Source organism: Gavialis gangeticus, unplaced genomic scaffold (genome assembly GCF_001723915.1).
Source record: "Gavialis gangeticus isolate Ggan-Ray unplaced genomic scaffold, GavGan_comp1, whole genome shotgun sequence".
NCBI classification, from domain to species: Eukaryota; Metazoa; Chordata; order Crocodylia; family Gavialidae; genus Gavialis; species Gavialis gangeticus.
The window spans coordinates 63,498,962-63,522,927 of record NW_017729031.1 but is presented as its reverse complement, the minus strand read 5'-3'; the positions used below and the strand labels follow the sequence as shown (position 1 = coordinate 63,522,927).

The 23,966-nt window shown below is 39.0% G+C and overlaps 1 protein-coding gene across 1 annotated transcript in view; it reads right to left on the bottom strand.

The window, feature by feature from the left end:
• The window catches only part of ITGA4 (integrin subunit alpha 4), a gene marked incomplete at its 5' end in the record, with an annotated part of 72,851 nt that overhangs the window by 25,209 nt on the left and 23,676 nt on the right, over positions 1 to 23,966 (bottom strand). The window contains 13 exons of the mRNA XM_019522861.1: positions 1,692 to 1,790; positions 2,362 to 2,512; positions 5,698 to 5,774; positions 7,649 to 7,807; positions 11,413 to 11,564; positions 13,863 to 14,017; positions 14,406 to 14,451; positions 16,449 to 16,539; positions 17,187 to 17,281; positions 18,865 to 18,976; positions 21,256 to 21,393; positions 21,486 to 21,548; positions 21,891 to 21,976. Coding sequence (XP_019378406.1) covers positions 1,692 to 1,790; positions 2,362 to 2,512; positions 5,698 to 5,774; positions 7,649 to 7,807; positions 11,413 to 11,564; positions 13,863 to 14,017; positions 14,406 to 14,451; positions 16,449 to 16,539; positions 17,187 to 17,281; positions 18,865 to 18,976; positions 21,256 to 21,393; positions 21,486 to 21,548; positions 21,891 to 21,976 — 1,424 coding nt within the window. The remainder of the gene's footprint in view (positions 1 to 1,691; positions 1,791 to 2,361; positions 2,513 to 5,697; positions 5,775 to 7,648; positions 7,808 to 11,412; positions 11,565 to 13,862; positions 14,018 to 14,405; positions 14,452 to 16,448; positions 16,540 to 17,186; positions 17,282 to 18,864; positions 18,977 to 21,255; positions 21,394 to 21,485; positions 21,549 to 21,890; positions 21,977 to 23,966) is intronic.

Below are 23,966 nucleotides of genomic sequence, written 5' to 3'. Positions count from 1 at the left end.
CTGCCACTTCCTGCAACCCCTGCTGCTCCCCCTGCCACTCTCCATTCTGCTGCAGCTTTCCACAGCAGGCTGCTCCCCCTGCTTCTCCCCATACCACTGCTGCTTCCCCCATTTCTCCCCACACTCCTGCCACTTCCAACAGTCCTTCCACCACCCCTGCTTCCCTCTGCCTCCCCCACCACCACCTGCCGCTTCCCACTCTGGCTCCAGCCCGCCCCAGCTAGCAACACACAGTTCCCGGTTGCTGGGCTGATCGCAACAGTTTCTCCCCCTCCCTCCATCTGATCTTATCTTACTTTCCACATGGACAGAGGGAGGTGGGGAACAGCCCCAGGGTCCTGAGGCCAGAAGCCACAGAGGCTTCTGATTGGGGGCTGGAATGAGAGGGAGGTGGAGGGCTGGGGGTGGGGTAGAGCTGGACAGGCCTTGTTGCTCAGCTGCTGGGTCCTGCCACCAACTCCCCCTGGGTCCTGCTGCTGCTGGCTGCCTGTCATCTTTGATAGAATGGCCTGGTGGGCTGCATCTGGCCCACGGGCCATATTTTCTCGTCCCTGAATTAATGGCATGATGGAAAGCAGCTACAGAGTTATTACACGTATTTTGTGGAATAACTTTGTAGCTTATTCCTCTTTTTATCATGCCATTAACTGACTGAACGTGTGGTCAGGTGACCACTTAAGGCATGATTAACTGGTTAATCACTCCTTAAGTGTAGCATGTAGATGGTGCCTTAACACCAGATAACTGCATTATTTGCTTAAATACACAATACAATGCCAGTCTAAATTTTCAGCTTGTCGTTTACATAGTGTTGACCTGGCCTCGGTTCCCCTGTCATGACTGTTTACACTGCCCAGTGGAGGCAGGGGAGGCCAGGGAGATGCCAATTAATCCTATCTGGCCCCAGGCCTGTCCGCCCACACCTACTGCCAGAAGCGCTAGAACAGGCGGACAGGCAGGGTCTCCATGGAGACCTGTGCAGGATCCCTGTGGACAGGGCACACTTGGTGAGGTGGATGGCTTGGGTAGGCAGCAAGCGGTGTCCAAGACAAGTGGGCAGGGCTGGGCCTGGGATGAGCCAAGGCTACATATTATATAACCTGGTAAAAGCAAGGTTGGCTACGCTGTAGTAGCCAATTTGCTTTGAGTACATGGTATCAAATGAGGTGTAGAAAGACTCATTTCTTCAAATTTGAATGATTTATTTTTTCCCTTAAAGGACATGTGGAAAAAAATGAAAGGTGTCCACTTAGGTCCAAAAAATTATATTCTGTTGTCCTTGGTACTGCTACACAATAGTTCAGTGTTTAATCAATTCAGCTATTACATCTGTGATTTAAGAAACCTAGAGCCTCCCTCCTCAAAAAGTAATAACAGAGATGAAGTGTCTTTAGTGAAAAAAACACAACAAAATGGATCCCAAGAGAGATCTTTGGTAAGTTGCCAAATAACAAAAGAATGTGTTCTTAATAAAATAAAGACAGTACCAGCCTGATGACAATGGCAAAACAGAGAAGGTAGACATGAGGAATAGACGATCTGTTAAACCTTAAATTCTTATTATAGTAATCATGTAGGTAATTATGCATGTAGTTTTCTCTTCCAAGTCACACATTAAGTATTTTCTTAGTGCATTTCACTTATGAAATAAGAGTTGATATTGAGGATTAAAGATTTTATATTTAGTTTACCTTTGACTGTTGGTCCACATATAAATAGCCAACACTGCAGTGAAGTCTCACTGAATGAGCTTCTTTATCTAATACATCACAATGTATCGGTTTTTCTTCCTAAAATAAAGAATGAATAACCAATAAATGGTTGGTTGATTAATCTAGTATAACTGTTGGCAAACTTACTTGTTTCAAATGTAAAGCTAAATAAATTCTGTTTGAGTGTTCAATACTTCAGTGCAACAATAATGAATTATTCCTACTGCTTATACTAACAACTCCAATGAGTCTATGAACCTGAATACCATGCACTGATTACACTTTTTCACTGCCTTGTCACCATCTAAAAATAACAAACAAAGTATACCATCAGTATACTAGTATACTGTTAATATGTTAATATACAGCTAGCATATTTAGCTCCAAACATCTAGGAATCACTGTTTTTTCCCTCTCAAAATACATTTTTTACCAAAGTAGGTGGATTAACAAAAGCTTAAAGCAGAAGATCTTAACTATGGTCAGATTCTCCCATTTAATTTCTTTCAGGGTCAAAACTGAAAGGTAGCAAAAAATGAAAAAAGAGCAAAACATCGGAAATATTATATCTGCAGTTTCAACTACATTATAGTAAAAAGCATTCTGTGTAATGCAAGAATGTTAATGTGCATAGACTTCTGATTCTTACCAGGTCTAGAATTTTGATGAAATACAGGCCTTTTGGGAGTTGGATGTGGAGGCCAGTTTGATATGCATCGTCTCCAGCATTGTAGAGAGAAACATTCAACAGTAAAGTTTTCATACTTCCTACCGCAAGATATGTCTTCTTTTCATTAGGTCTATAAAAAGAATGAATACATGGAATGTGATATCTAAGACATGCATACATAGATAGTGGCCTACATAAGATGAGTGTCTAAAAAAAAAAAGAGATGAGTGTTTGGGAACAAGAAAGAGCCCATTCCTTTCTTTGATTTCAGCTCAATCAACTATCTGGAAAAGGCCAATTTTACGGTACTTTCCCATCTCCAGTACAGTAAGCAGGAGGAAGAAGCAATAGGGACACCTGTCCCAAAGATGCCAACTTGAGGCAGGACACAAAAACAGTAGTTGCCACCACTGCTGCTCTCCTGGCTCCCATGTTGCCAGCTGCAGCTATTGCTCCATGCACCACTATTGCCCAGAGCACAGATATGTCCAGTTACACCTCCTCTCCCTCTATCAGAAACCCATCTTCAGCCATCCACTCTCTAAACGACAGTCAGGCATAACAGCATCATTCATTTACACTGCATTTTTTAGGATTTGACTGGGTATTGGAGTATTACCACTTAAATAAGGAATGCTGCTTGCTTTCTCGCTTAGCTACTTTACCGGACAGGGGTATATATAACTGTTGTACTGATGCAGGATGTCCAGGGTGAAAGTTATGCACTGAAAGAGAAGTCACATATGATTTATGCATAACTCATGCCTACTTAAGCCCCAGTGTGAGGATTTTGTAAGATTTGGCAGGACTTTTACATGCAGCTCAGGTCTATGTAGAACAGAGAGCACTGGAGCAAGGATGCATTTCACATCCAAATCTATTCAGAAATAAACCTGCACAAGGTGTGTTACGGATATACGACTTAGAGTTTCTAGTGCCACAAGATTAATGAAAAAAACTCTCTCTTCCTGATACTAAAATCTGTTTTTGTGATTTTTAACGTTCTACTTTGGGGAATGTCTGTAATTAATACTCTCTTATTTACACCCTGTGCTATATAAAGGTTGCAGTATTCATGTTTCAGTCCATGTGAGCTAATGTGAAACAGGACACAAGGAATGTAAGTGAACATGTCTATCTTATGTGGCACTTAGTGTTCCATAATCATGTTACAAGTGAAGGTACCCTACAATGTTCTAAAAGTAAACTTTAATTTGACATTAAAGTTTAATTAAGACTTGTACAAGAGCTGCCTAGAAATAGACATTTATCAAATATTCTGGCTTGGAACCAAAGCATTAGTCACTGAACACCTTTGGGAAAGAAGTTGGCACTTAGACAAGCAACAGAAGGTGAAAGCACTGCATAAGCAGCTAGGTTCCAAGACAACAGCAAATTAACGAGAAACACAGTGATAACATTTAGTGGCTGGATTTTTAGTTAACTTCACATTTTTAAGCTATTTTGCCACATTTACATAATCATCATTCTACCCATTTCTGTCACACATTTTACTGCGTTCTGATTCATTAACAAGGTACCATCAAAAAGATGCCCACCAGCTTAGTACACAAGTACGATAAAGCACCAGGTGCACATCTGGGAGTATGACAAAGCTGAACTACAGCTATTCCCTGATAATCATATTTCATTCTTCATTAAAAAATGCATAATGCATACTTGAAATTTACAGAGCAGACCAGAATTTAACCAATTTAAACAAAAGAAGATAGTTTGTACATGGTGAGCCATAACTCAGAAAGTAAAGAACAAGAATACAATGAAGTATTTCAGTGACATCCCCTATTCAATTTCATTCTTTTATGATAAATTTCTTGGTCTTCTTTAAAAAACAAAAACAAAAAAGTGTTTACTTTGCTGTTCCTGGATAATGAATGCATTCTGTCTAGACAACATAAATTAATGCTTCACAGCTAACTAGTTTCTAATCAAGATACTGGGGCAAAATGTAATTTAAGGTGATATTTCACAGTTTAGCAAGATATGTAGCCTTTTTATTCTGGCTGAAAAGTTGGTTCAAATTCTCATGTCCTATAGTACACTAATATGAAACAGGTGTACAGTACTCTTTCTGATCCTCTGATACTTATAAAATTGCTTAACTTGTATTAGCACTAATAAAAAAACTACAAATCCATTCCTCTACAAAAGTGCATAATTTGTCAAGCAATAGTCTTAAAGCTTAAGAAAATGAAAATGCTTAAGACTAAAATCTTGAATAGAATGTTAAGCTAAGCAAATAAGCCCACACCATACACCCACTTTAAAATCTATGACAAAAATTTGTGCCCAGAATTGCACAGAAATGGTTAATCAAAATTGTATCTATTATGTCTTGTATACCAATTTAGGATTCTCTACAAGGACACACTAGCAGTTTAGTTCAGATAAGACCTTTAGCAAAACATTTAGTGTTTGCAAAACAGAAGCATGTCACAAATTTCACAAATGCAACAGTTCTAGCTCTGCTTTATCCAGGGGTACACAGCAAGTGACTGTTCCGCCACAAGTTACTCAGGAAGAGAACCCATCTTTTCTGCTCCTATGTATGGTACCTAAGGGTGGGAGGGACTGGACTTGAGAAGATCATTTAAAATCCAATTTGCAATCAAAATGTCAAATTACCTTGGGTAAAATTGTGTCACGTGAACTGAAAACTGGTTAATAAATCAACCGAAATGTATCTTGCTTAGGAAAGTTAAGTGTAGTTCTACAAGGATCCAACCATGTCCATGTTATGGCAATGTATTAATGATTTAGCATGATGATAAAATATAAGGATAAGGACCTGCAAAAATCCTTTAAGAATACAAAAATACTACAATGGGACTTAAAAAAAGGAGCATGGGTGAAAACTAAAATGAAATGTGGCTTGGAAAATGCAACCTAGTATATCTAGCAGTAAAGAATGTAAACCACATGTAATGCCCAACCATCTGGTATCTCAATCATCAGTGTAAAACTGTAGATAATATATTCCTAAGTACACAAAGAAAAAACCCACTTAATTATTCCATAACTGAAATACTGAATAAAACAATCAAGTAGCACAAAACTGAAGTATTTATGTTCCATACAAGTATAATTGTTTTCACAACAGGTGTGGAAAGTTTACATTACCGTTACACTTTCTAAAAAATAGTTGTTTAAATTAAACTTTTACTAGAAACTATGTTTTTTATTCCTATCCCATTTTGGCAAGTTAATTTTCTTTAAATAGAAAGGTAAAAATAAATTACATAAACAACGCACTACTGAATCTCTTTCATCAGGCAGAAATCACATTATACTTACTTTGGAAATGCAAGCTTCCCATAAACTTTCAAGTCAGCTGAACAGTTCTCTTGCGTGCAAAATCTTGCAAAAACAATCTGTGGAAACAAATATACAGATTCAAAGTACTTCTAAGCCATCCATTACTGTGGGCGCGCATGTATACATGCACTTCAACATGCAGTAGACTATTTTACTGTGCATTACAGTGTCACGTAAAAACCATGGCAGTATGCTAATACATAGCAAAAGAGTCTACTGCACATTAAGCATAATTTAAAAACCATGTAAATGTGCTACTATGCATTAGGGCAGCCTAATGCACATTGATTTAGTACTGCACATTACACAAACTAAATTTAATGCACATTAGAAAAGATGCACTAATGCATATGTAGATGTGCCCTGTGTAACCAGAAACCATGAACAACCTCTTTCTGATATAGCAGTGGGATAAAGTGGTGATTTGTCATTTCTCAGCCTATGTACAGGATACACAAAACAACTGAGAAGCATCCTTGGTCAGTGGCTATACGATCAGCCAGTTCTAAAAGGTACACATTAGATGACAAGCTTTATAGGGGTACCAGAACTGAAATTTCTGGGACAGTTCTGTCTTATGACAGGACACCAATAATATATACAGGATAGTTTGTCTAACCATTCCCTACATGATTACAATTTTAAGGCAATAGGACTATAATATTGTTTGTTTCAACACTTGTTCAGATTCTACAAAGTGGTTAACAATTTTATGTGAATTTGTCAAACCTGCTACTAGTGAGAAGGCAGAATAGTTTTATTTCAGTTTTCCAGTTACAAATCATTAGAGCATGCTGACTTTTGCTTCACAGCAACATAAAAGACCGCAGAGAAATTTGCTATCAAATCTTACTGCGGTGTATTTTTTCTCAGTTTCTGTGAATGAAAACTTGGAGTAGCTCCACAGAATAAATGTTCAACTAGCAGCTCATGGGCCACATGCACCCCCAAGTTCCTGATCTGTGTGCCACTCCTACTTCTGCTTTTCAGGTGCTGCTGCTAGAGTCCCTGAGCTCCCCCTTTAATGCCTGTCCCCACCCCTGGGAGCAGGGCAGCATGGGATGGTGTGGTTTGCAAGGCTGATGGATCCCATGGCTGTGGACCCCACACAATGCAGAGACATCACTATAGTGCAGCAGGAGTCACCCACCAACTGGTCCATGTGAGATGGGAGGAATGTGTGGCATACAGCCAGTGGGTCTGTGACCCCCCAGACATTCCGAATTTGGACAGTCCTGGAATAAATATTTAGAATCACAGAAAATTAGGGTTGGAAGGGACCTCAGGAGGTCATCTAGTCCAACACCCTGCTCAAAGAAGGACCATCCCCAACTAGATTATCCCAGCCAAGCCTTTGTCTACCCAGGTCTTAAAAGCCTCTAAGGATGGAGATTCCACAACGTTCATGGGTAACCTGTTCCAGTGCTTTACTACCCTCCTAGTGAGAACGTTTTTCCTAATATTTAACCTAAACTCCCCTTGCTGCAACTTGAGATCATTGCTCCTTGTTCTGTCATCTGCCACCACTGAGAACAGTCTAGCTCTATCCTCTTTGGAACCACCCCTCAGGTAGTTGAAGGTTGCTATTAAATCCCTCCTTAGTCTTCTCTTCTTCAAACTAAATAAGCCCAGTTCTCTCAGCCTCTCCTCATAAGTCATGTGTCCCAGCCTCCTAACCATTTTCATTACCCTCTGCTGGACTCTCTCCAATTTGTCTACATCATTTAAACACATCTAGATTTAAGTTTTTGAAACAAGGCAGTATTTAGCCTAAACCCAGCAGCTTACTTTAATAAAATCAAGGCATTTTATGTCACTACCTTTGTGAGATGTAGGCACCAGTCCAGAAAATACTATCCCTGGTTATGATGCTGCCATGTGAGATTTCTAATGAGGATTAAATACTTAACTATTTAATACATGAACTAACCTTGCTTTTTATAATATCTCTGTCTTTTCTTCTCTGAAGAACTGGCTGAAGTGGTGGGAAGTCCTCCACACTTCTCATACTTCTTTTCTTTAGAACATGATGTCCAAGATGATAAGCTGCTTCTACATGTATAGGAGTCAGGATATCCCTTACATCTTTCTATGAAAATTGGAAACCTAGTAAGTTAACCATATAAAACATACATTTATATAATAAAACACAGTAAAACTTTACATTAAAACTAACACATTTATTTTCATATAATCACTTCTGAAACCATGGAAACAATACCTTTTCCTATCTTTTTAAAATATACTTTATTTTCTCTCTTTCTCCAGTGGCGTGTGGGTTTGCTAATTTTCAGTAATACTGATGACAGCAGTGATGTCATAAAGTGAAGTGTTTACTTCCTTAAATACCAACCAAATAATTTAAATATATTTATTTTGCTACCAAATCTATATTGGTTTCTTTAAATTCTTTATGGTTGCAATGTATTAATATGATATTTTACAAAGAAGGGTAGGTGAAAGAGAGGAAACAGACTTTGAGACAATCCCAGATGAAGAGCAGATCAGATATTTTTGTGAAGCCAAGCAAGTTTTCCCATTACTACTAAAAAGAATTATGGTTCTTCTTTTCCTCTCCTGCCTTTATATTTTGTACTTCATATTAAGGTGATTAAACTCCTCAGTAAACAATAATTTCAACATGAATCCTTGACTGTGTAGGAATGCTGCAAGTCAGAACCCAAATCCCAAGTTATCTACTTGTGAAAACTGAACAGCTTGAAGTACTGAGTATTACAATAGCAAACTTGATTAAATTATTCCCTAAGTGTATGAGATAGACAGTCACTGATTGTCCCTCCACATGTCCACTGCTTTAATTCTTATCTACAAGCTTGCTTTGACCAAATCACGTTACCTAATTCATAATAATTTTCTACAAGGTCTTCACTGCATCTGCTGTATATTACTTTCATTACACTAATTAACTATTAATTATTCTTTACTCAAAATATATAAAATGTACATGCTCTCTTGCAAGGATTGTACTTGACAGACATTCACACTTATTTAACTTTAACAGCTTCATATAAGAACAGAAACCTCAGTGGGGGAGGGAAAGCTTGTGATATCACTAATTAAGAATTTAGAAGGAAAAGCAGCTAAATGCAGGGGAAAAATAAATAGTTATGGAGTGTAGAAAGCAATGTACTAAATCACTCTCTCTACATTTATACTTGCTGGGATTAGGAAGTGGCCTTGGAACCTCTACAAAGCCAAGTCTTGTCATTTCAGTCAAATCTGTCTTTGTGAGGGTCCCGGGTGCCCATAAGCTGGAGATACTACCTGGGTATGGTATGGCTGTCCCAGCAGGCAGGAGTCCCTGTGGGTGCTAGGAGGGAGGAGGGAGAGGGACCACCTGGTTATACGCAGCCTGCCCTTGCAGCACCTGATAGCAGCCCTGATGCTGTGCTTGCTCCTATTTAAGCCCTGCCAATTCCACCGAACAACTTTGCCCCGTTCCACTCCCCCAGATAACTGCTAGTTATCTCCCTGCCATAGCAGCTGTGGGATGCTGCCACCTAGAACCACCCCACCACCTGGGCAGCCCCTGCCAGAACGACTCCCCCGACAGTGGGTAGCACCAAGTGGGGACCCCACCAGACCTTGCCATCCTGTGCTGCTGATGTTAGCATCGCTGCCTGCTCACTCCCACACATTTACCATGTGGAGTCTACTGTGCCAATGGGCTTCAGTCCTGGCTGGTGCTGGAACTTACCACCATCCTGCATATCACCCTTGGCACCAACAACTTGTGCTGCCCTGCTCCTCTGCCGCAGACTATTTAACTAATATAGTTCAAGTAAGTTAAACAGGTAATTTTTTAGATGAGATTCACATCCCTACTCAGAATCACCACACTCAACAGTATATGCCTCAGCAGAATATTGTGCTCCTGTATGGTCTAGAAGCTGTTACACTAAAAAGCTCAACACTACTTAACAGTGCAATAAGACTCATAACAGGCTACAAAACTCGCACACAGACAGATGTACTCCCTGTATTCTCATACATTAGACGAAGTGATATAAGAAGACAGACCCTAACATCAACACTGGCAACAGAGGCAAGAGAGGACAACAATCTCCTGCTCCATCAACTGTTAACTGAAGACCTGAATAGATGGAGGCTTAAAAGATGTAAACTATTTATACATGAGCCCACAAGCTCTTGGAAGAGCCTGGGGGTGCTGAACAGTGGCAGATGCACGGGGTACATGTGTACCCCTGACAGCCAACATTCCCCACTTAGGCAACGGGCAGGTGGGGCAGGTAAGAGTGCTAGTGCCCCCCCGAGAGCGCTGGCTGGGGAGTGGGGACACCAGGAGAAGCAATCACTGCAGTCCTCCCCACAGCTAATCACACCAACTGGGGAGAAGGTTCCCCCATGGCCAACTGCACCATCCCGGAAGTGCCAGCGGTGCACCCGGAAATGCCAGGTTGATGCAATTGGCTGCAGGGGAACCCCCCACCCTGATTGGCATGATCCACCACCAGGCCCCTCCCCCAAGTCGCTGACTGGCCGCTGGGGAGGGCAAGTACTCTTCCCCCCTCCCAACTCAGAAGGCACCATGGTGTTGAATAAAACCTATGGGCAACAATGGAGTCGGCCAACTTCTGGGAAAGATCACGCCTATTCCTATAGTATTTTATACCAACACCAAACAAGCCCTTCACTGGGCATGACCCTGACAGAAAAGTGGGTTAAGCTGAACAGACTGAGATCTGAATACAGACGCTTCAAAACAACACTTTACAAAATTAACATCTTGGACAGCCCCGTGTGAATGTGGTGTCCAACAAACAGCACAGCATTTCATTGAAATCTACAATCTTTACCAATGCCCACACAGGGCAGATTAAATCCACACATTAAGCGATAACAACAGATAGTGGCTCAGATTTGGAAGTTTATATCTGATGCTATACAAAAAAAAGAAGTTCTATGGACCAAGGGCCAGATTCTGTTCCACCTATTAGGCATACAAATGGGGATTTATGTACCGAAGTGTAATTCTATTCCACTCTAATATCATGAAAATCCATTAATGCCTCTAACTTTGTGGCAATACCATCTTACTATTAAGACACAAAACAAGAAGTGAGGAAGAGGAGGACCTACTCACCTTTTCCATTAACTTTTCTACGTGTCTAATGGGAAGTGGTGCTCACTCCTACCCTGGGGGTCTTCAAAAGGAGGCTGGATAATCACCTAGCCGGGGTCGTTTGACCCCAGCATTCACTCCTGCCCATGGCAGGGGGTCGGACTTGATGATCTACTTAAGTCTCTTCCGACCCTACCAACTATTAAACTATGAACAGAACCTGGTTCCAAATGCTGCTACACACAATGCTCTTGTAATAATTTCTCATTTGCCACAGAAAATTGAACAAAATTGACTTCCACTTACCATCTCTCGCTTCCATATCATAGGGTAAAAAATTACCAAAAATATGACCCTACCCATGGGTCACACATTTTTAGTGGTATCCAAATTTCAGCATAGTTGACAACAGTCAAAAAAGTTGTGTAAAAAAAGTAAAAAACCCCATAATTTACATTCAAGGAAACACATTTTAATTTTCAATTTCTGTGAATAAATTCTAAACAAAATATTTAAATCCTGATTTAAATTAGGTAGGTGCTCTTTCGAAGTCTGGTAATATTATATTAAATTGATACTGGATACGTTACCCTCATAAATGCTGGATGAAGTTTGCAGGTAACATTGTTGCTGTAAACCTCTGCACTTCCAGAGGTCGTAGCCGATGTTCCATTAGAAAAGTAAAACCTTGCCTGAGTGTCTGCCTTTCTTGTCACATCCACACTTAGATTATAAAACAATACTGAAAGATTAAAAAGAACAAAAGATGTTTTGTAAAAACCCTTTTTGAAACATTTTTACTTTCCCTAGTTTGATAGAGTTATATACTTTATCACTTACGTCAAGTATATTCCACAACGTTTCCCTCACACTGCCTTACTTGCAAAATGAGTTTTCAAAACTTTGGAATATAACAAAGCGGCAAGGATAAAAGGAAAAACCTGCTCACTGTTTCTCTGAGAATACTTGTGCTTTAAGCAGGGTTACCATGTGTCCAGGTTTTCCCAGACATGTCCACTTTTTTGGCCCCTGTGCTGCATCTGGGCGGGTTTTTAAAATAAGAGCAAATGTCTGGGTTTTCTGCTCTCCTGGGCTGGCTGCTTGGGGCTGGGAGCAGTGAGCAAGCTAATTGGCTGTCAAGGATCATGTGCTCCCCATGTGGGCTCCAGGAAGCCAGCAAGAGGGAAAAGGAGAGAGCACGAGTGTGAGGACTGCTTGGGCAGCAGGGTTGGGGGGAGGTAGGTGTCTACAGGTCGGGACTGAGGGGCACTAGCAGGGCTGCAGGTCAGGAGTGAGGGGTACTGGCAAGGCTGGAGCAAGGGGCACAGGGGACAGGGTAGGTGACTGTGGGTTAGGTGTGCAGGGCACTGGCAGTGCCAGGGTACTGCTGTTTGCGAATGAGGGGCAATGGCAGGGCTGAGGTCAGTGGATCCAGATTTAGCAATCCAAAATTTTACCTCCGCCTCGATCACATTGGTACTTCAAGTATTTTAAGACAACTAGTTCTGCTATATCATTTAACTTATCTTGTCCAAATTAGGATTTACTAAGTTATTCAGTACTCCAAAGAAGTGTGATGGGTGAGTAGCCATAGGTAATTATAAGGGATCCTGGTTTTCTCTGATTTAAAAAAAATCCACAATTTTCAGTTAAAAAAAAAAAAAGTAAGCCCAAATCCACATTTTCCCCATGAATAAAATAAACACCACTAGATATAGAACTATATATTAGTGGTGTTTCATTTAAATCACAGAAATATGTGGATTTGGGGTTACTTTTTATTAACTGAAAATAGAAGATTTTTTTCAAATCAGAAAAAAAAACAGGATTCCTGGTAATTATACATCAGGAAAAGTTTGTATTGGCATTAAAGTTCAGAAGACTTTCTACTTTGCCAAATAATTTAATTTTCCCAAATACACTCAAGTGCTTTGAACAAAGGAATAAAACAAAATTTAAACATTTTAGAACACCCTGTGTTGAAGATAGGATGTTCTCATTCCTTTAGCCTTTTGTTCCCCTGCATGTGACTAGTTAAAAACTCGACAGTAATGTGTTAGAGAGCACCTTGGCCAATTCTTTAACATTCTCTGGTTCACACTGGATGTATCCACATGTGACATTGAAGTGACATGATAAACTCTGGCACAGTTTGTGCCTGAGTCAGCTGCTCCCAAGCACAGATGCTACGCCTGGGACTGCAGCAGTCTGAGCCAAGGTGGAACAGCACTGGGCTGGTAGGTGCCCAGGAGGTAAGCCCCAGGCTCTGGGTGGAAGCATCAAGTGGCAGAGAGGCTGGCTGGGGCACAAGGGTGCCAAAGTGCCTGCACTTTGAAGGCAGCCCCCCTGCACTTCAGCACCCTCATCACTGTCTACATGTGTGTTTCAGTGCACATAATTGCTCTGCCAGGGGATAGGTTCTATACCCAATGCTACTATCCTATGGTAGAGTTAATTAATTTACTACACCCTAAAACCAACACACGTATAGATGGTGATGCTTTACTGTGGAGCTAATCAGTCAACTCTACAGTCAAGTGCATGTGTTGATGCACCTACTGTCTAGTTCCTAGAGCTTAGATGCTTAACACTTGCTTTTAAAATCCTCCTAATTTCCTGATACAGCAAAAGGTATTTTATCATCATGGTAAGATATGAACACATACTTTCACAGGTTTCCAAATGCAGAACATAATAAAAACCTCTTACCATTCATGTGAAATATTATTCCATGCTAAAAATGTATTTACTCTTTATAGAGGAATTCTCATTTATCTTAGTCCAAGTTTGCAAGAGGTCTTTTTTCTATTTCTACTGATACCCCTTTCATACTATCCAGAGAAATAGCTGTGTTAAAGCTTTGAAGGTTAAATACGTTGTTAGGCATTTTACCTAAATTATCAGTAAGTTAATTACTGTTTAGTTTGCATATAATAAAATATTATTTGTGAATGATAAAGTATTCTGCAGCACTAGAACAGATACAGGCATGCAATCAACATTTTGGAAAATATATTGAAATATGTAACAAATACCTTACCAATATAGCCAGGTACCTCCCGTCCTTTATATGTAAAACAGACCGTCAAATTCATACACACGGCAGGTTGGCCATTTTCCACACACTCTAAATTAGTTTGATTTACTGAATCAGGGTGTTTTAAAGATGCTTCAACAATTACAACTGGTTTTGTTCTAAGAATACAGAAGAATGTGCAGTTACTAAATGCTTTAGCTTTCATGTATTGATGTATTAATACTTCAATATTTCATCATACATGAGTTATCATTTGTGAATATAATTTAAAGTAGCCTCTGAATTTTATGCAATAAAAATGAAAGTGGGGATTTATGAAGCAAATTTCAGTGTTTTACTGCTTCAAGAAGTTTCAGAATGATACTTACCATTTGCTCTACCTTATATATATCAGTGTAATATAAAATTCTAGAGCTGAGTAACCAAAGTTCAAAATACCATAAAGATCACTGTGAGGTCACTAGCACATTGTGGAATTTTTTAATTGCTCTCATAATTTACAATTAAATCCAATTGTTTTTAAGCACTGAAATGTATCAGCCTCACCTCAGCAGCACTGCAGAATCAGAGAGAAAGGCACCAACTGCTACATCTGTACAAAAACAGAGATTGATGAGTATCATTAGTCAATGGGAATCACTCCACAAGCAGAACATCTTCCTGAAAATTCACCCTTTTTACTGTAATAAAACCATTTTTGTACATTATTAAGTAAAAAGGATATACCAAGATTAAAAGGTATACCTGTCACTGATATTTCTGTACATACTTTTTAACTATCTGATTTCTATCTATTAACACTTCAATGTTGATGTACAGGCAAGTCCTCGAACTTATGACACAACTGATTCCTGAAAACGGCGTCTTAAGTCGAAACATTGCAACTTGGAACTGATTTCCCCATAAGAAACAATGTTATAAACGGGGGATTGGTTCCTGAACCAAGGCCCGATACCCTGTTTTCACCAAAAATAACCCAATTTTTTACTCAATCATTTATAGATGAGTAATATAGCTACATTAATGTATTTATATTGTAAATAGTAATCATATTGATTTGGATGGACTTCTTTAAGGTGACTCTGCTGGACTTTTTGAAGGGCTCTTGGCTGGATTCTTCTCAGGAGTCTTGTTTGCTTTCGTAAAGAAAGTGTCCAAGGAAGTTTGGACAGATGTTCTCCAGGGAGATGGGTGACACAGTGACTTGTTTGCTGGCATGGTGTCACACACTCCTGAGCCCTAGGGATCATGGCAGCTGTGATTCCCAGGGTCTGGGGATTTCAGGCACTTCCAAGCCCTAGAATTGTGGCATCTGCAATTCCTAGGACTCCAAGGTGTGGGGAACCCCTGGGGCTACAGGACTGCTGCAGGGGCAATCCTCTGGCCCCACAAGTTTTTCTGAACCCCCAGGGGTAGGGGAAATTACAACAGTGGAGATCCTCTAGCGCAAGGGATGCATGGGGCAACCTTGAGCAATCAACTGAGGAGGGCTCCCAGCTGCAGGAGCTTGCTTATAGGTGCCGCGCGGGGGACCCTGGATTGGGCTCCCACTGTGCCAACAATAAGGTGCAATGGGATCTAATGCATGATCCTACAATCGTGCCTCCTTCCATGCATGTGTGACATGGCAGGAGGCATGATTGTCTGAATTGAGCATTAGATGCCATCACACCTTTACCTGCATGTGTAAAGGGAGCCTAAATGACTAAAGACCAGAAGTCTGAAAAGTTAAAAGAGGCACTGTTACCAGAAATCTGCAGGGGTACTCTTTCTGAATGAAGCAAAGGGCACCAAAACACTAGAGTTTAAGACTTAAATATTTGCTTAAATAATTTATCTGACTCTTGCTATGTTTCTTTCTAGCCACATAATTTTGCTTTATGCAGTAAAACTTGTAGTTGGGATCCTCTAGTCTCTTGGGAGCAGTCCTTGATGACTCTTTTGCAAACCATGGCATGGACCTGTGGCTGGACCAGAAGAAGTAGATTTGAATTTGGGCTATAACACAAAGTGCTGAAGAGACTGTTGTGTCTGAAGACAGGCTCCCAGAATTGCTGAAATTCATAGGAGGCAATAAATCCTATGCTGGACTTTTCCCTTTAGTCCTTTTGTACATGTAGTTTACTACCTCTGCCAGAACTATTGGGACAAATATCCCATTTCATGAATCAATTGTGTCTCCTTCACTCAGTCATTCAATAATTTCATAATTCACGATGCTAAACAATTTCTATATGAGAAACATTAGACTGCAACATAACTAGATGAACTGGTTGCCATTAAGAAGTCAGTGTCCGCAAACAGATATTAGTTAATTCTTTTATACTTTACTGCAAACTTAGTTTTAAGCCTTTCTGAGCTCTTCAACAGGATATTACTCTATCGCAGAAAAGCTGCTGTCTTGCAGTCTTAACCTCTTTGCTTTTTTCTTATCAAAATGTAATGTGACAAGCTGTCATAATAACAGATTTTGCTCCTCAAATTTTGCTAAGCATACTGAGTATTATGGATTGTTTGTTCTCACTAGTGACATTTCATTTCATTTCTACTCCTTTAAACACAAAGAGTAGTCAAAATTGTTAAACTTACCTTGATAACCATTGTTATCAGCATCAATACCACTTGATATGGAATGTCCAAACATGCTTAAAGTGTTGCTGATTCTGTGTCCTTGTATTCTCTGAAAAATAAAGACTTGACCTAAATAATTTCACTTGGGAATGTGGTAACCAATGAGAAACTTTAGCTCAACCATACTGTATGCTAACCAAAAACTTTCTTGTTTTTGGTTAACTTATCTTCAAATTCAGGATTAGCTCTGTTTTTGTAAATAATATATCACATAAATCCAACTTAATTCACATAATGAATTTCTAATCTTTCTTCTATATTGAAATGAACATAAATATCTGCATTGCAACAACACAGTAATTTTAAATAGACTGTGGTCCTTTAAATGAGGGACCTAAATTCCATTTTTTTGGGAGAAGTCACTAAGGAGATGATACCAAACAGACATACATCCCAACCTTGTTTATTTAACACTCTTGACAATTTGACTTTTATTGCTCTATGGAAGTGCTAGGAAAAACAACCTCCTGAAACACATAACTCTGGAGAAATGTGTACAAAAAACCCTTGTGGTTAGGCTAAAAAAAAATGAAAAAAGACACTCATATACCATAACAAACCACAAACATTCTGATACTCAAATGTTTTCAAACATATTTAGTTACCCTTTAGGCAAGAAAATAAAAGCACTACAGAATTACAGTAATCATTTTTTCTTTACTGGATTTTTTTAAAAGACTGGCAGAAAAGTGGTACCTGTGAGAAGGATGCAGTTATCCCATCTTTTCTGCCATTGTATATGTAAATAGCTCCTTCCTGGTTGTCTTCCAGTGGAGCCCCAATAGCCACATCTGCAGAAATATTTCGGGAGATGATAAAATTATTCTCCTTGGCAAGTCAGGGTTAAACATGATTAAGAAATGCAGCTTACAGATATTTTAATATATGAGAAGTAATATGCAACCAAGATACAGTTTTATAGTTTTCTCATTTTGAACTTGTTTATATTTCTCACTTTAGAGACTTACTGAACATATGTTTGTTTATATTTAATGCTCCATTTACAATGTTACCAACATGACTTGCTGGAAAGAAAAGATAAACTACAATGGTTCTGATTTTTATAGTCCTCTCAACAAGAGCTTCTCCTAAATTATTAAAGATCTTATAACAAACACAAATGCATTTATAGCTGTAGTTTATGTGCAAGAAATGCAATTGTGCTTCACTCTTTTAGTCAGATTTACTGTAATAGATTTCTCCAGAAAGCCTCAATGGGGCTCTGCTGCTTAGCCTGAAGTGATACAAACCCACATCTTCCACTTTCCAGGCGAAAAGCCTAACTATCTAACTACAAGTAAAGACGCAGTCATGCTTTGTGCTGGAGCCATGAATCCTGAACTGCTTTTCTACACTGGTGTTTCTTAACTAGTGTGCCGTGGCACAAAAGTGTGCCATCAGAAATAAACAGGTGTGCTGCAGAATTTTGCCATGGCAATGAACTACAGTAGGGATGAGGATGGGGAATGCCTTAATAGGTGTGCCCCGGAAAATTTTTATTAATGTAAGAGTGCCTTGGGTTGGAAAAGATTGGGAAACACTGTTCTACACCATAGTCCACCTCAAAGGTTGGCCCTCAAATCCAGCTTGGCTGGTAACTGAACACCTTACGCTGATAACACTTTGAACCCATGGATTACTCATCCATGCAAACATTTACACCATCACTCCTTCTTGTTGCATTTTAAAAGAAAGCAGATAGTCTTGCTCAGGTCTTTGGAAATAAAAAGAGGAACATCCCCTACAGTATTCTAGGCTCTGAAAACTAAGTGAAGAAGGCTTTTCTTTCTTCCAGACACAACCCTGTGCTTAGAATTTCCTATTGGTTAGATCAGTGACTCTCAATCTTTTTAGACTCAAGGCATCCCTCCATAATTTTTGTGAATTATGGGAATGGAAGGAAGAGAAGTGGATGAAAGGGAAGAGCCTGCACTCATCTCCTCATTGAAACCTGAACTTATCTTGCCTATCCTGGTGGCCATTTTCAAAGGTTGCCAAAGCACCCCAAAGTGCCATGACACCCCAGCTGAGAGTCACTGGGCTAAATATTAGAATCCCTGCTTGGTGCAAAGTCTTTCTGGATCACCAAACTCTTCTGCACTCAAGGCAGACAGAGCCAACTCATCTAACAAAGGCTAAGCAACTACATACTCTGAAACCTAACACCTAACTTGTAATGCCAAATATGTTTTTTAATTTAGTCTATAGATGACGGTTTCACGTAGGCAGATGGTAATGACTTTGAAACTAGAATTCATACATACATTCACATGGATGGCCTAAAAATGAAAAGCCAAGATTATACTTTAAGAATCATCATACTCCTATTTATTGTTACTTTCCACTGCTTTCAGTTATAAATGCTCATTAATACCTTCAAAACCATCATTATCAATGTCTCCTAGATTGGCTATGGATTCTCCAAACCTTGCTGCATATGAGTCGCTTCCAGCTAGTTCTAGCTCCAGTTCTTTCATCTCAGCTTTCTGAAAGACAACAAAAAAAAATGTATATTAACTAAAGGATTTCCAGATGAACCGCAATCCTGATATATGTTAATACAATATTGTTCTTAATTGCCTTTACTAACTAAAGTATGTCAGATTGACCTTTCAGTGTATAAATAATCCTTATTAAAGACATCCACTGGGAATTTATATTAGAGGGTGTGCTACCTTGAAGCAGATACATTCTATATGGATCATACATCCTTTAATACAGAATACATAAATCACGTAAGCAAGGAAGCTTGAAGTTTGGCTTTACTCTGTGCAAGTAAGTGTGTAAAAATAGCCTAATCATTGTGTGGTTTCAGAATCACAAATGGTTATTTCAGTGAATGAGTTTTCCATACACCCTAAGCTTTACAGAATAAACACAGTTCAAAGAGGGGAAACTGGAGTCTTTTCTTCTGTTGCAATCCCTTCTGAAAACATCCAGCTGTTGAACACTGCTTGACTTACTATATACCAGGACAAGTTCTAGACTGCAGGCTGGCAGCTAGAAAAATATTTCTACTTATACCTTGAGCACACCGGTTAAAAAAGTCAGTGAAGATAATAAAAAGGGAATCCTACAATATCGTTATAGAATTACAAGCAAATCAATGGTGGACTGCATGCAAAGAGACTGCAACTGGATAATGCATATATCACTAATTATTATAAAACAGTGCTGCTTTTCCCTCTATTCTAACATCAAATATAAGATAAGGGTTTTTCCCCCCAATCACCATAGGGAAAAAGTCCCTTATCTTATCTTTGCTTACAAAGAAGCCTCATTAAACACAATTTCTATCATTACGCTCCTGTCAAAAGCTGCTTGTGCTCAGTAATTGAAACCAACTATGAATCTATTAAATGCAGCCAACATTGAGCATAACTATAAAACACATAGCCTATATATTGGGCAAACTTACTGCTGGGAACCTACCATAAGGATAAGCTAGTGTAGCCCATCCAAATAAGATATATAGTAGTGCCCATTGTGCACAGACCCCCTCAGCATCACCTTTTTTTTAAAATCATGGTGAGCCACTACACTGAATACATTTCAACTTCCTCTTCACTTCCACAGCTGAGCTGCACCTTTCTTTCCTATTTCCAATGATTCCTGTTTCTTTACCAGCCTTAAAGGTATGGTAAACATCACCACAGAGCTCCAAACAGGTCACCCAGAATCCCACTGTCACCCCCTCTCTCAGCCTGTTGTGTACGATAAGTGTGGTCCTGCCCTCCATTCCTGGAGCTGGACCAGGTTGCTCTGTGCCTCATCTGCATATAAAATTTTGAACGATCCCAGGACTCCTGATAACACTCAGTTCCAGTCATGAATGATGGGCTAATTAGCACATACTCTCACAAAGGATCTACCTGGAATACACATACACACACATACTAAGCAGCAGCAGGCTGTGGGAACACCATGGCTTAAAATGCTGTAGACTCTGCTGGGGTGTAACCCAATGAACTATACAGTAAATCACGAGCCTGTTGGCTTTGGACCAATACCATGCAAAGTCTTTACTCTACTTAAATAGGTACAAAAGTGCTGCTTAAAAGTGTGTTTATGGAGTACCTGTGCTAAAACTTGTAACTATTTCCAAAAAAAAGTAAACTGAATCAATTCTGAATGAACTTCCTGTAAGTGAATTACTACAGGTCCATTTATGTCAAGGTCAGGGTTTTCAAATTTGTCCCTCACTTCCACATGCTCAGGAAGAGCAGGGTCTGACAGTAAGGAATGGGGGAAAGGGCTGCAGGGGCAAGAAGCTTAAGGGGCAAGGGGGAGGAAGATGGCAATGGAGCTACTTGACCCCCAGATTTATTTTCCCTGCTGTGGCCATGTGAGGGGGGCAAATTCAAGGCAACCCTCCAATAATTAGATTCTATCCCTGGAAAATTTTAATAAATTTATAAATTATCTATATAGAGAATCTAGTTATTGGATGGGACATTTTATATTTGAGTATATACAGTCTTTTGTTCTGAAGAGTAGTTTTAATACAGATATAGCTGCACGTACACACACCCAAATCATGTTGCTGTTGTTTTTCTACATATTTATTAGTATTAGCATAAAATAGGCTTCTAATTATTAAAAAGTAGTTAAACCACTTGTTTTAATGCCTCTGTGCTGGGCATATTATAATTATTGTCCAAACTGATCATGTCAAGAGTCCTATGTGATAAAGTAGAAAACTCTTTAGATTGTTGAATTAATATTATTTCAAATACTAAATTTTAAATTTAAAAGCGATACTTACAGACCCCGAATTGATGTAAACATAAACCCTGCCTTCTTCTCGGACTTTGCTTTGCATTGGAGCGCCAACCAGTAAGTCTGAAAAGCCGTCTGCATTGAGATCCACCGCACAAACAGCAGCTCCAAAATAAGCACCAAGCTGTGCACATACACAAGAAGTCCATAACCTTCAGTTCCTTCAGAAAATGCACTGGAAGTCACAACATGTACCTAATTAATATGAAAGGTTACCTTTTTACCCTTTAATTCGGACAGGATTTTTAATTGCGTCGCTTCAATGCTAAAAATATATGCCTAAAATAAAAAGAACAGATAGGGAATTCAATACTTTCACAAACTGCATGAAATAGGAAATATGCTGTGGCAGAAAGAAAACACCACATGTCAAGGTCCCTTTAAATAGGGTTTTCCACTACCATATTTTCTACCAGGTCCATTCTTAGTACCACTTTTCCAGTTTCATATGGCCTACTCTGCTCTATTCCTTTCCATTCCTTCTCACCAACAATGTTCTCTTGAACTAGAGCAATACTCCTTAGCTTCCTCCAACTGCAATACTTATTTCTATTGCACTGATCCAATTAAGAGAATCACATACAGTAGAATGCATAGTACCCAGTAAAAAATAGCTCTTACCTTACCCGTCTGCTCCTGTTGGGGAGCTCCTCCAACTACTTCTATACTAGTTGGTGTTAGAAAATGGCCAGCTCCAACAGCATATCCTGTAAATAAAAATATACTAATTGTATACATACACGGTAACTATGATTTTAGGGGAATAAATATATTCATAATATTATTGCAGTGACCATATAACAGTGGGTACATAAAATAAGAACTATGATCTGTTGCTTTTAATACTGTATCTTCTTTTCATACAACACACAACTCAATAAGATGAGTTCTGAAGGAATGAAGTATGATTTTACGAAGGTTAATGGAAATTTGGCATAGAAATGTTATGTTTCATAAAATGAAGTCAACAGAAGCAAGAAGCACCAATATGAATTCTAGCAATCAGGAGTAAATAGTTTAAGAATAGCCATCTGATGAAAGAGTCCCATTTTTAACTATTGGCTTTTTGGTAAAAAATACATTCACTTAAAAATGGAAACACATGTCTTTTACTTAGCCACACTCATTCCATTATCCCATCTGAATGTCCATCAGGTAAGAAAAAACTGACCTAGTTCAATGTTCATGTAAGAGAATGCAAAAATTGAATTCAAACACTATCCAAATTGTTTTTCATTTTAAATGTGCTTGATCGTTATTCATCTATAATACCTGGGCTGCATTTTTTTAAAAGTCTCATCTACGAACAACCTAAATCTCAAATACAATAAGCCAATAAAACAAAAATTGATAAGAAAATACTACTGCCCCAATTTTGGCCCCCTAGTTCCCTACACAATTGAATCCATGTGGGTAGTCCTCTGTGTCTGTGTAGGGCCCTCTTAACTAATGGAATCACCGCTGGTATAAAGGACTTCTGAGAGGTGCATTGGGAGGACAGAAGCTTATTTTTTAGCCATGCAGACTTAGCTGTTTGTATGCCTTTCAAAGTTCAGTATGGGACACAAGCTTGGGAGGGTAACGTTGTATTTTATGCTTTAAAGTTGCACCTGTTTATAGAGTGGTGAATTATAGTATTGTTTATATTTAACCTTATTTAATAATTGCTTAAGTTTTGTATAGCCTCATTAACTTTTTATTTTGATTATTAGCTGACCCTGACTTGTTTCTGTAGAGCTCATAGTGCTCATGATATTATATCTTTTCATTTGAAATTGAAGAAACGCATAAAAGGGGAAAGCAAGAAAGTTAGGTGTCATTGTTATAAATAAGCCTTCAACACCTGTCTGGACCATTCCAGCCTGACAAACCCTTTGCTTTCAGGAACTGAGCGGCTGTCTTTTCTGTTGAACAAAGTAACATCTGGGATTGGGTGAGATTATTGTACTGAATGCGCTTCTCTCTCTGAATACAGAAACTGCTAAAATAGTATTTGTTGTACTAATAAAGTTAGACTTTGATTTTAGGACACTGTGCTGTCTGTGTTCGTATTTCACATTTTATTTAATGATTAATTGTGCTTTAACAATCCCTTAGCACTATCTGTGAGCAGTGGTGCAAACAAGCTGACCGCTCTAAGATAGAGGAAGAAATGTGTTACCTCCTCTTACATCTACTAAATTATAATCAATGGAGCCAAATGAACTAGGATTACAGAATAGGGTTGTGCCTTAAATCTTACACTTGCCAAAATGACCATGTGGAACTCAAGTGGAACCCATATGCCAGCATTTTCTTTGAATATTTTATGCTATACGGGGTGAAACAAGATAATTTATCATTTAAAGGTCAACATCTAGTTTTTCCTTATTCAACAAAAAAAACCCAAAAAAAACAACAACAACAACAAAATCAGACTTAAGTGGATGTACCTTAATTTTTCTGCTCTGACCTTTACTTTTTGTTTTTTTTCAACTGTAAACATTCATATTTCTAATGAACTTGCTTTAAAAAAATGCCATGGTAAACACAGTTCCCAGGTTTCTGCTGTTATAAAGATTAGCGATCATAGAACATATGAAAAATATGTAAACTTTGTGCCTTTATTATTCACACTGCTTTTATCTACACAAGTTCAAAGGATGGGATAAAAGTTTATCTTCTTTCTATACTGGGTGCAACTGGCTAGGGACATAA